General features: G+C 40.9%; 1 protein-coding gene across 4 annotated transcripts in view; it reads left to right on the top strand.

The window, feature by feature from the left end:
• Positions 1-13,712, top strand: part of EXD1 (exonuclease 3'-5' domain containing 1) — a 33,577-nt gene that overhangs the window by 3,743 nt on the left and 16,122 nt on the right. For all 4 annotated transcript variants that reach the window (XM_053928989.1, XM_024567863.3, XM_024567862.3 and 1 more), the window contains exons 3-6: positions 2,998-3,066; positions 5,927-5,984; positions 6,291-6,418; positions 9,697-9,755. In XM_053928989.1, the coding sequence (XP_053784964.1) occupies positions 2,998-3,066; positions 5,927-5,984; positions 6,291-6,418; positions 9,697-9,755 (314 nt within the window). The remainder of the gene's footprint in view (positions 1-2,997; positions 3,067-5,926; positions 5,985-6,290; positions 6,419-9,696; positions 9,756-13,712) is intronic.

Below are 13,712 nucleotides of genomic sequence, written 5' to 3'. Positions count from 1 at the left end.
TGTCTTCTTCCATCTTCAGTATTAAAATGGCTGCACAAAAATCCACCAATTTTGGTAAGTTTTTTTTTTTAAGTGCATGCTGATATGAGAGCTGTCACAATACACTATAACAAAATTGTTTCAAATGAAGTTAAAACAACTAAGCATTACTACAGCCATCATACAGAAAAAACTAAATGGACTTTTTGGCCAACCCAGTATTATTCTTATGGTAATAAAACAACCTCTACACCTGCCGGCTTCCCAGCTTCAGTTCTGGTTTATTATAAAGGATACAACTCAGGAACTGCCAAATGGAAGAGATGCATTGAGCAATGTATGTGGGAAGGGACTCGAAGTTTTCATGCCCTCTCTGAGTGTGCCACTATCCTGGATCCACCATGTGTTAACCTTGAAGCTACGATATGTAGTTTTTTATTCAGCTAGAGTATTGATTTGCTAGGGTAGTTGTTTTCCTGGCATGGTAAGTTTCACGTTCACAATTAAAATATACATAAAGGGCATTTGAGAGATTAGTGTTATTGTTAAGCCATATTATGACTTTTGTGGGCTAGGATTAATTCACTTCGTAACTATTTATTGATAGTTTTATATCCCAGGACTGTGCTAGGTACTAGGGATATAGATAAGAATAACACTGTCTCGTGTCTCTGCCCTGGCTGGTGTGGTTCAGTGGATTGAGTGCCGGCCGTGAATCAAAGGGTCACCGGTTTGATTCCATCTCAGGGCATATTCCTGGCCTGCGGGCCAGATCCCCAACAAGGAGTGCATGAGAGGCAACTACACATTGATGTTTCTCTCCCCGTCTTTCTCCCTCCCTTCCCCTCTCTTAAGTAAATAAAATCTTTAAAAAGAAAAAAAAAGAATTAACACTGTCCCTGTACTTAAAAAACAGTCAAGTAAGGAGACATAAGAATGTATTTATACAGTACTGCAGTGTGATATCCTCTCTGATAAAGGGACGCACAAGATGCTGTCGAAACACGAAGGTTCAGCTACTAGGGATCTGAGAGTGGTAGGGTTAGTGCAGTGGAGAAGGTTCCCTAACAGAGGAATTGATGGCAGAACCTTATTCAGGTAAGTAGGAATTCACTGGAAGGAAAGAAAGGGGAAGGCTGTTTTAAGCCAGTGGGTCTCAAACTTTGTGCATCAGAATAACCTGGAAGACTTGTTTTCTTAAGGGGATAGGGACCCCCTTAGGGCTCAAAAATTTACATTTCTGACAAGTTTCCAAGTGTTGCTGATGCTGTGCTGGGGAGCATTTTGAGAGGACTATTGTTTTAAGCAGAAGTTACAGCATGTACAAAAATATAGAGACATGAAAATTGGCTGCATTTAGAAAGCCTAAGTAAATTTCAGTGTGAAGATGTGAGAAATAAGTCTGGAGGAGTAGGTATGGATAAATTAGAAGGACCTTACATGTCATAGCACTTGGACACTTCCAAAAGCAATGTGGAACAATCTGAAAGATTTTTAAGTGGGAGGTGTAAGAGTTTTCAAGTTAGTTACTTGAAATTTTTAATGCTGTGTCATTAGGAACCATACTCAGATGCTAGGAACAGATTTGCTTCCAGGAGCTTAAACAAATTAAGAGTTTATTATCCCGTATAAAATAAGGCAGGCATCCCAGGCCTAAAACCTCCCCAAAGTTGTCAGGGATCTGGGGTTTTTCATCTTTCTGCTCTTCCGTCTTTAGCACATGGCTTCAAACCTCGGCATTCCAGACAGGAGGAAGAGGAATGGGAGGACAGGGAAAAGGATATTCCACCCAGCTTAGTCAGTCCCTTAAAAGAGATGCCCTGGAAGTCCAGTAGGCCACCACTGCCTACGGGGAGGTTGACCATGTTTCCAGCCTGAATAAATGGTACCGAGTAGACAGCAATCAGTAAATGCCTCATGCTTGTTCAACAAAACCTTCAGTCCAGATGAAGTATTTTGGTAAAATTCTCTCTAGTCTTTAATGACACAGATTTATGTAATGGACGTAATGTAAGTCTGGTATATCATATATACAGTTGTTTTAGTTACCATTATTACAAGGATTTTTGTCATGTTACAGCTGCTGTGAGCATTTCCATCTAGAAAAATAACACCATGTTGTAGACATGACATCTAAACTCCTAATTCCCTCATCTGCTATGAGGAATTGGATTGTTGTCCCTGCCAATCAATATTTTTGAGCATGTAGCATGACATGAATGTGGACCCTAGAAATAGTCAGCTGCCTTAAAGTTCTTCTGGAGTTAGGTGGAATAAAAATCAATGGATATATGGTAAGTATATATAATACTTAGTCCCAAAGGCCTTAGCATATTCTTGGAAGAAGTTAAATTTTTTATTTATTATTGATTTTTAAAGAGGGAGAAACATCAATTTATTGTTCCACTTATTTATGCTTTCATTGGTTCTTGTAAGTGCCTTGACCAGAGAATCAAACCCGCAACCTTGGTGTATTGGGATGATGGTGCTCTAACCAACTGAGCTACCCGGCCATGGCTTCTTTGGAATAGTTCTGATTCAGTATACTACCACTGCCCTTTTAGTTTCTCTTAGGTTCCCTCTTTTTTTTTTTTTTTTAAATAATCACCCAAGGACGTGCTTATTGATTTTCCAGAGAGGGGAAGGGAAGGGGAAGGGAGGGAGAGAAACATCGATGTGAGAGAAACATTGATCTGTTGCCTCTTGTACATGCCCTGAATGGGACCAAACCCACAACCTACGCTTATTCCCTGACCAGGAATAGAACCTGCAGTCTTTCTGGATTATGGGACAATGCTCCAACCAATTGAGCCACACTGGCCAGGGAGGTTCCCTCTGTTTTTTATACTACTTGTTTCAAAACTATAGCTTTGTAATTTTTTTGTTCACTCTTTATTCCTTGGGGAAAATAATTTGGGATTTTTATAAAACTCAGATTGGGCACTTTTGATAGACATATTTTCTTATAGTTTTAGGGAATACTTTTTAATTAACCAATTGAATTGTTTCTTATAACAGTGAAGAATGTGGAGACTGGTCGAAGTATCCCAGGAGTGAAGATGTTTTTTGGGCATGAGATTGTGAATGGTGAGAGCTTCATATTCCTTGGATTCCGATATTGGGATTTTCATTAGTAATAAACTCACTACACTGCCTCATCCCAATATTTGAAAAAATATATTATCTTGCCTTTAATATTGCACTTATGAACTCTTAAAGTTGGCATTTTAGAATTCACCCTTACCTTACTGTTTCGATGGATGTTATGAGCAGAGTAGTCTTTAGTCATCTTGGTTTTACAATGTGAGGGTTGCTGGTGCTCATTACTAGAACTCAGCCAGTAGGCAGAGTTAGGAATCTGAACAGAAAGGAATTGTCTTGCTCAGCAAGCAAGTTTAACACTACTGGTTCACAGTACACTCACAGTCCCTTATCTGAAACCTTGAGGCCAAATGTTTCAGAGTGCAGAATGGTTCTGGACTTTTGGAAAACCAAACACAGGGTATGCACTGTTCATACTACATAATACCTCAAGTGGATCTAGGCAGCACTCAGTGATAAAACATGTTTCTTCAGAGAAATGGGTGGATAATCATACTAAGTGGAATAAAACAGGACTATAAATAGTATGCCAGTTTAGGGTTTCCTGCTAAAAGAGTTACTAAAACTTTTTTTGGTTTTCAGAGCTTTTTTGGATTCACAGGAAGCAGCCCTGTTCTTTATTTCTGCCAACAAAAGCCATGTGACAGGAATAGCTACAGTTGTTTGCCTGAAAGAGTATAGAAGCTCAGCTGGTCCGTGTGCTTCAGACAAGCCAAATGGGCTAAAACAAGGGCTGGGAGCAAGAACTGTTTTTGCTTTCAAGAACTCAAAAGCAGAAAGCACTCCAAGGAGGGATAAAGATCAGTGCAGGGTGGACAGGGTGGGAGAGTGGGAGATCTGGGACTGCATAGGGTTCTGCCTTCTTACTATTGGCAAATATGAGGAAAGGAAAGGACTCCTGTAAATGAGATTGCTGCTATTTGAAAGATTACTTTGTTGTGTGAGAGAAGTAGAGTTTAGGGAGAGACGAAAATCTCGCCAAATTAATGGCTGCCAATCCAGACCAACTTCTAGCCAACCATCTAATTGTTCTTTGTCACTGAGTATGCTACTGTAACCACTCTGCCCCTTGAACACTTTTTTATAATGTGGCTGTGATAGTGGTGGCAGTAGTGGGATTTTTAAGTGTGTTTTAAGTATTAGCCTTTGCAGAGGAGCAGAGCTCTGGACTGGCTCAAAGCTAGGCTGTGGATGGGTTCATAACGAGAAGTGAAGGAATCAGTACTACCATCTCCCTAACACAGGAGAATACTAACCATTGACTAGCTTTGTGATCTGTGCACATGGGTTTCATCTCCTCCTAAATTCTTTCTCAAGGCTTAGCATTTGGTCATAATTTTTAAGCTCAGAAGATGATCTCCTCCTCCTTTGCCCTGTGGCTCAATCAGAGATGGAGGGGTCTCCCTTGAAAAGCACCTTGAATTAGAATTATCAAGATGAAGGATAATAATCGACTAATCATTGTTTTTAGTGAATTTTACCTTCTCTGCCCCTGGCTCAACACTTCCAGATAGCGCAGGGGAAAGAGACTGAGACTAGCCCTTGAGAGCCTCTCCCCCGAAAAGTAACTAAGTGTACTTAATTGAATCTAAGATGCCATTAATTATAACATACACTATTACTTTTCCCACCCTAAGAAAGAAAAAGCTGCCAATTGTCATGTGCAGTTACTGTAAATCATATACAATTTCAGAGCTGTTGAAAATGTGCATCATCAAATCAATGGTATATAATACTTCCTACATTCCCTGTACTGCTAGGTCAAAAATAAATAGTTTCTGAGTCTTGTGGAATGTTTTCTCTCATATGTCTTTTGTAATTTCCAGTCTAGCTATTACCTTTCATGTCACTGAACTAATGTACCAGCCTTTGAGAGTTTTGAAGGGGACAGTTCTGTAAATGATTTTATAGAAAACCCTCAAACAGTACATAGTGTGAGGGAAAGTGCATTAGGATGGGAATGAATGAAAGAGAAAAGATATCTCTAGAACCAATTTGTATTACCACAAAGGTGCCTTGGAACACAAAGGGTAGAGGGCACATGGAAAGAGGTTCCTAATCCTGCTGAATGGCCATGGAAGCTACATAGGGACGTAGTGTCAGGAGTCTTCACAACCAAAGTGTCCATTGATAGACATTTGGATAAAGAAGATGTGGTACATATATACAATGGAATGTTACTTGGCCATAGAAAGAATGAAATCTTACCATTTGTGACAACATGGGTGGACCTAGAGGGTATTAGGCTAAGTGAAACAAATCAGAGAAAGACAAATATGATTTTACTTATATATGGAATCTAAAAAACAAAATAAATGAACAACAAAATAGAAACAAATTCATAGATATAGAGAACCAGCTGATGGTTGCCAGATGGGATGGGGGTTGGGGGAATGGGGTAACAAAGGTGAAGAGATTAAGAAGTACGAATTGGCAGTTACAAAATAGTCACGGGATGTAAAGTACAGCACGCAGAATGTGGTCAATAATATTGCAATAACTACGTGTGGTGCCAGGTGAGTACTAGACGTATCTGGGCGATCACTTTGTAAGTTGTACAAATGTCTAACCACTGTGCTGCACACCTGAAACTAATATAATACTGAATGTCAACTGTAATTGAAAACTGTAAATAAATAAATATTAGGAGTCTTTAGTGCTTTGGATGGCCTTTTCTATTCTCTTGTATAGATAGCATATAAAGGCCTCTAGGAACTAACATTTCATTTCTAATTACAGTCTGCGGTATATAGTCAAGCACCCGCAGTCCATCTGAGGACAGATAGGGTGTTAATTGCCTTCAGACTGGACACTGTTGTTTGGAGGCCATTTGTTTATTTTACAGTGGAATTACTGGACGAAGCGGAACAAACTGCATTGGGAGAAAAGGCATCCTCTGTTAGGTATGATGTAATAATTTTCTTAATTGTGATGTTACCCAAATGTACACATCAGGGTAGAATGTCTTAACTCTAATTCCCTAGCTGGGTAATTAATTCCTAGAATGACCTGAGGTAATAGACATGAGAAAAAAACCGATGGGTATTTTTCCCAGCTTTAGATAGTACATCCAAGTCAGGTAAGCAGGGGAGGAACGGGCCGTCTATGAAACAGAGGTCTAGAGTGTTATCATCGATGTGTGGCAAAATCTGTGTACGGCATTAGCCACAAAGAACAGTTCACCTGAGTGTGCTTTTCTGTAAGCACAGTCCAAATACAGAGAGCACCGGGATGAATAAAATGAAAGATGAAGACCTAAGTGTGCGTGAGCTCCCTTCTCCTGCTTTTGAGGCACCAACCACCTCTCTCCTGAATGACCTCAAGTACAGCCTTTCAGGTGAGTGCTGGGCCTCTCTTTATTGCAGCTCACAACTCTTCAGAGTGGGCATAACCCTGAGTCAGGGTTCCATGTGGAATGCTCAGCTAAGACGTTGCTTCTCTGTCCTGAGTTAAGATAGCACATCATGATTCATTGGTTTATTTAATATTTGAGTGCACACTATATCTGCACATTGGGTATACTGAGGTGTGGTATTTGTGCCCTCACTGAGCTCCGGTTTAGGAAACACACACTAAATAATTAGATAAGGTAAATGGCTGTAATATATAGTGTGCTAGTGCCAGATGCTGTGGAGAGAAAGACAGAAGAAAGAGTAGAAGTGTGTGGAGAGGGTGGTTTCCCGATTAAGGGCGTCCCGGATAGGCCTTATTGAAATGGCGACATTTGAGTAATGGAGGAGGTGAGGGATGGAGCTGTATGGAGATCTGTGGGAAACATTTTGGGGGCAGGAAAAAAAAATCAAATACAAAGGCCCTGAGATAGGAACGTGTCAGGATCTTCACATAACAGCAAGGAGGTGAGTGTGCTGGAGCACGGAGAGTAGTGGGAGATGAAGCGGGGTCAGTGGGTCCTGAAGATGTCATCATCGAAGGGCTTTTACTCTGAAGTGAGAAGAGGAGCCATGGAGGATTTTTTGGATTTATCATTTCCCTGATGACTAAGGATTTTGAAGATCTTTTTATGTGTTTATTTGCCATTGAATATCTTTGGTAAAATGTCCGTTCATATCTTTTGCTCATTTTTATTATGGCTCATTCAGTTCTTTATATATTCTGGATACAAGTCTCTTCTCAGATAAATGCTCTGCAAATATTTTCTCTAAATCTGTGGTCTGGCTTTTCATTATCTTAAAGTATCAAAGACCAGACTTTTAAAATTTTGATGAACTATAATTTATCTATATTTTCTTTTATGGATAATGCTTTTGATGTTATATCTAACAATTTTTTTTCCTAACCCAAAGTCACAAATATTTTCTCTGTATTTTCTTCTAGCTGTTTCATAGTTTTAGGTTTACATTTAGGTCTATGATCCATTTTCAGTTGATTTTTGTATAGATGTGAGGTATGGATCAAAGATCCTTTTTTAGATATGAATAACCAGTTGTTCCAGTACCATTTGTTTGAAAGACTATATATTCTCCACTCAATTAGGTTTGCACCTTTGTCAAAAATCAGTTGTTTATAGATGTGTAGGTTTATTTCTCAATACTCTATTCTGTGACATTGATCTATTTTTCTCTCTTTATACCAACAATAGACTGTTTGTTTACAATTGTTTTATGCTTAAAGTTGGGTGATGTTCTTTTTCAAAGTTGTTTTGGCTATTCTCGGTTTTTTGAATTTCCCTATGAACTTTAGAATCAGCTTGTTAATTTCTACCAGAAAAAAAAAAACCTGCTGGAATTTTTATTGGGATTGCACTGAATTGATAGATAGGGGAATATTGGCATCTTAACAATATTAGTATTCCAATCCATTTACTTAGTATATCTTTCCATTTGTTTCATTTTTCAGCAATGTTTTGTAGTCCCCAACATGTCTTACATATATTTTGCCATATTTACCCCTAAGTATTTCATATTTTATACTATTGTATACTATTTTATGACTTTTATTTCCCATTGGAGAGGTATGAGCAGGAAAATCACATGATCTGATTTCTGTTTTAACAAGTCTCTCTAAAGGCTATATAGAGAAATGCTGAAAAGAGGGCAATGATGAAAGCATATACAGGAGGCTACTGAAATATTTTAAGATGAGTGAGTACGATGGGGCTTGGACCCTAGTAGTAGCTGTGTGGACGGTAAGAAGTGGCAGCCCTGACCAGCATGGCTCAGTTGGTGGGGTGTCATTCCCCAAAGTGAAAGGCCACTTGTTCAGTTCCTGGTCAGGGAACATGCCTGGCTGTCAGGTTCCGCCCCTCTGTCAGGGCGTGGAAAAGAGGCAGTCGATCCACATTTCTCTCGCTCATCGATGTTTCTCCCTCCCTTGCCGTCTCTCTAACAATAACATCTTTAAAAGGAAAAAAGAGGAGGCGGAATTCTGGATGTGTGCCAAGGTGGAGTGCACATGGTGGGTGTGCTGTCGGATCAGATGTGGGTGTGAGAGAGAGGAATCAAGGATGACTTCAGGGGTTTGAGCCTGAGCTACTAAACTGGGATGGGAAAGACTATGGGTGGAAAAGGTTTTGGGGAGATAATTAGGACTTTAGTTTCTGTCAACCTAAGTCTGAATGTAAGTCTAGAGATGAGGAGAAAGGCCTGAGGTGGAGCTATAAATTCAAGAGTTAGCCTGTATGTGATATTTAAAATCTTGAGACTAGAAGAGATAGGTCACCGAGAGAGTGAGTATGGTTAGAAAAAAGAAAGAGGTACCTGGACTGTGTCTTGTGCCACTCCAAAGTTTTAGAGGTTGGGAGATGAAGAAGAACTACATGTTATATTGTAATTGTAATCTTTTCAATTACATAATGAAAAAATAATTAATTTTCAGAACCCAGAGAATTCCAAAAGGGTAGACCTTGGCCTTTCTCCAGGACTAATTTATTTTTTTATTTAAAATAATTTATTTTAAACTGTAATTTTTTTGTTATGAGTACACTTTTGCAACAGCATGGATGGAACTGGAGATTATTATGCTAAGTGAAATTAGCAAGCCAGAGGAGAAAAAATACCACATGGTCTCACTTATATGTGGGTTCTAATAAACCAAATAAACTGCTGAACAAAAAAAAAACCCCTGGGGCATGGAGACATGGAACAGACTGGGGAGGGAGGGAGGAGGGAGAGACTAGATGAAAGAAGGGGAAGGGATTGGCCAAAGAACATATATGCGTAACCCATAGACACAGACAGCAGTGTGGGGATAGCCAGAGGGAAGGAGGGTGAGGGCTGGGTGGAGGCAGGCAAAGGGGTGGGGCGAAATGGGGACATCTGTAATAGTGTCAACAATAAAAATAAAGTTTACAAAAGTGCGTATCTTGAAGTATTTTAAGACATTAACTTATGAGAAGGGAAACGTTCCTGGATTATTACAAGAAATGACTAAATAGTCCATAAAATTATCATTGGTGGGGCTTTTGTTTATTCTCAGTTGACAAACAGGATGCTAATAGTGATCACTGTGTGATGGGCTGATGCAGGTGATAATGAAATAACATTGGACATTTGAGTTGCAATAGAGTAGAAGTTTATTAATATGGCTAAAATTAGTGGGAAGGCTATTCTGTTTCCAAGGAAGACAAATATATCTAATACCATCATTCCCCTGTAGAGGAAGAACAGGTGACATACACAGTCGTTGATCAGTTCCAGCAGAAGTTTGGTGCCGCAGTAAGTATTACCTCGGTCATCCCCATTATTGTCTGCAGGTAGGTATCACGTCTGTCTCACAAATTTTTCTCTTACTATAAGATCATTGATGTTCTCTTTAATAAATTTAACAAAATATTCGAGTGCCTGCTATATGACAGGCATTGTTCTGAGGTCTGGGGTAAAACAATAATCAGTTTCCAGCCCTCAAGGAGCTTACATATTAGTGCAAGAAAATAAATAATTGTATATCATCTGGTGATAAGATTTATGAAGAAAAATAAAGAGTGGTGTGGTGAATGGAGTGACAGAGAGTCCCTGTGTTTAGACAGAGAAAACCTCTGTGAACAGATGACTTTGGAACACAGCCTGAAAGAAGAGAGCTACAGATGTGGCTACCTAGGTAAAGAAATTAAAGAAGGTATAATTAGCAAGTACAAAGGCCCCGAAACTAAAGCCCACTTGGCTTGTGTGAAGGAACAGCAGGCAGGTCAGTGTGGCAGGTCCGCAGTGAGGAAGAGTAACAGAAAATGGGAAGAAACGAGGTAGATCAGGTAGGGCTTTTTTTAGACATTATAAGGATTTTGAATTTGACTTGAGTGAGATGGACAGCCATTGGCACTTTTAGAGGAAAGTCTGAAATCGTTTTTACTTATATTTTAAAGAGACAATTCTAGATGCTCTGTTTTGGCAGTTTCTCTGTAACTATTAATTTGAGGCATGGGAGCCTAGGGTATGGTTCACAGGTGGACTTCTGGGGAGGCATTATGCTTTCTATTTAGGTGCAAGCTTATGTTTGTGTCTGCATGGGTACATTTAAAAAAATGTTTTAAAGATTTTATTTATTTTTAGAGAAAGGGGAAGGGAGAGAGAAAGGGAGGGAGAGAAACATCAATGTGTGGTTGCCTTGTGTGTGCCCCAGCTGGGGACCTGGCCTGCAACCCAGGCATGTGCCTTGACTGGGAATCGAACTGGCAGCCCTTTGGTTCACAGGCTGGCACTCAATCCACTGAGCCATACCAGCAGGGCATTTAAAAAAAATTTTAAATTATACCGCATTTTTCAGACTATAAGACGCACTTTCCACCCTCTCCCCTCATATTTGGGAGGAAGATGGTGGTGCATCTTATAGTCCAAATGTAGCTTACCTGGCTCGCTGTGGTTGGGGGAGGGGAGGCGGTGGTGGAGCGTGGATTTTTTTCCCTATTTTTCTCCTCTAAAACCTAGGTGAGTCTTACGGTCCAGTGTGTCTTACAGTCCGAAAAATACGGTATTTTATTGATTATGCTATCACAGTTGTCCTGATATTTCCCCCTTTGCCCCCCTCCACCCAGCACCCCCTACTCCCTCAGGCAATGCCCCCACCATTGTTCATGTCCATGGGTCCTGCATATAAGTTCTTTGGCTACTCCATTTCCTATACTATACTTTACATCCCCACGCCTATTCGGTAACTACCTATTTGTACTTCTTTATCCCCTCACTGCTTCACCCATTCCCCCTACCCCCTCCCATCTGGCAACCTTCTGGTAACTTGTCTTGCTGTTAAGGGTCTCTCTTTATCTTTAACCTTTGGCCTTTTAATAATGATGTGTCTTAGAGTGGACCTCTTTGTATCCATCGTAATTGGGTCTCTGCGCTTCCTGGACTTGCATGTCTATTTCTTTCACCAAATTAGGGAACCTTTCTTTCACTGTTTTTTCAGATAGATTTCCAATTTCTTGTTCTTCCTCTTCTCCTTCTGGCACCCCTATGAAGCAAATGTTGGATCTCTTAAAGATGTCCCAGAGGCTGTTTATACTACCCTCATTTTTTTTTATTCTTTTTTATTCTTGTTATTCTGATTGGTTGTTTTTTGCTTCCTTATGTTCCAAATCACTGATTTGATTCTTGGTTTTATCCACTCTACTGTTGTTTCCCTTTAGATTGTTCTTTATTGCAGTTAGTGTATCCTTCATTTCTACCTGGGTCTTTTTTATGCTGCTGAGGTCCTCCCTAAGGTCCTTGAGCTTCCTTATAACCAGTGTTTTAAACTCTGCATCTGATAGATTGCTTGTCTCCATTTTGCTTAGCTCTTTTTCTGGAGTTTCGATCTGTTCTTTCATTTGGGCCATGTTTCTTTGTCTCCTAATTTTGGCAGCCTGTTTGTTTCTATGCGTTACATAGAGCTGCTTTGACTCAGTGTCTTGGTAGTGTGGCCTAAAGTAGTAGGTGTCTTGTAGGGTCCAGTAGCACAGTCTCCCACATCACTCGAGCTGGGTACTCGAGGTGCACCCTTTGTGTGGGCTGAGTACACCCTCCTCTAGTAGTTGAACCTTGGTTGCTGTTGGCAAATCAGTGGGAGGGATTTACCCAGGCCCGTCTGCTGCAAGGACTGGCTGTGACCACTGACCACCAACCTCTGCCCTCCGAGGAGGATCAGCTGTGCAGGGTCAGGGTGGTGGTGCTCCGACGTGGTCTGTAGCTGTCCACTGGGTGTTTGGCCCTGGGGTTTTCTGGGTGGGGCAGGTCAAGGTCAGCCTCCACCTGTGTTTTGCCCAGGGAACCCTGCCTGAGCTGTAAAGTAATCTAAGAAGTCTGCTACTTGTGCTGGGTTTAGAGATTCCCAGGTGAAGTCAAGCTGTGACTAACTAATCTGGCTATCACTAGGCCTCACTGAGGCCAGCTGTTGTTTGTTTGACAGGGTTTAGGAGCTAAGACCAGCCCTTCTTACAGAAAAGCAGTTTGGGTGGGCCCATAAGTTGGGTGGGTTAGAGACTCTGTAGATCTCCATAGTGGGTCACACAATGTTAGCCAGGTTGATGGAGTCTCAGATATAGCACCAGCCTACCAGCTCTTGTGGGGAGGGCTTAGCAAAGGGGCAATGACTTCTGCTCATCCCAAAGCCAGACACTTCAGTCTCTCCCTGTATACCACTGATGCCTTTCAAGCTGCCACCCCAGTGCTGGAGCTCAGAGGGTATGAGTCTGTGTAGGTGAGTCTGTGTGTGGGTTCTTTAAGAAGTACTGCTTGGAGCTCCAGAAGTTTGTTCCACCAACTCAATCCCCACTGGTTTTTGCAGCCAGAAGTTAAGGGGATTTATCTTCCTGGTGCTGGAACCCTGGGCTGGGGGACCTGGTATGGCTTTGGGACTCCTCGCTCCTGAGATATCCCTGTCTGTGCCCCTCCTACCAGTCTGGATGGATGTGGTTTCTTCAATTCCATCATTGTCAGACTTCCATTCAACTTGATTTCTGACATTCCTGAGTGATGGTTATTCTTTTAGTTGTTAAGTTTGATGTAGTTGTGCCACGTCTGTCTATGCTGCCCTCTTGACTAGAAGCCTCATGGGTACATTTTTTGAGAGAGCATGAGCTTCCAACAGATTCTTTTTTTAAAAAACAGCTTTGTTGAGGTATAAAGCACATGTCACAGGTGAGCACAGGTAACCAGGTTCTTGGTGATCTCGGACGAAGAATTGAACTGAACACACAGAATTTATAACATAGAGATTTATTAAGCGATAGTACACTCCACAAAATATGGGAGCAGGCCAACTCTGAGCAGAGATTGACCTCATGGGCTGGAGGGATTCTATTCTTATAGGGCAGATCCTTCCTGGCTAATTTTGACGGGCTTTTATTGCGCATGTACAAGTAGTTGTATTTTAAAGCTACTGCGCATGTGGTCTCCCATGATTTTCCTTGATTGGCCGCTGGAGATGGGGGTCACACAATGTTAATTTATTATAATGAAGCAGGGGTTGTGTAGCATCTTCTGCGCAGGTGCATTCATGAGTCACCATGATTCAGAACTTTTCCAGAAAGCAGCTGTCTTAGAACAGGGTCTCTGTCTTGTATGGATGTCCTTTATCTCAGCCCTGGGGCACCTCCGGAGTTTCCTCCTTCCTGACTACCTCCTGCTTCACACATGCCGTAAAATTCACTGATTTAAAATGTACAGTTCTCTAACTGTTAATGTATTTGAAGAGCTATAACT

The sequence above is a fragment of the Desmodus rotundus genome, chromosome 7, assembly GCF_022682495.2.
Source record: "Desmodus rotundus isolate HL8 chromosome 7, HLdesRot8A.1, whole genome shotgun sequence".
NCBI lineage: Eukaryota > Metazoa > Chordata > Mammalia > Chiroptera > Phyllostomidae > Desmodus > Desmodus rotundus.
Note: the sequence above shows the minus strand (reverse complement) of the source record. Positions and strands in the feature narration are given on the sequence as shown.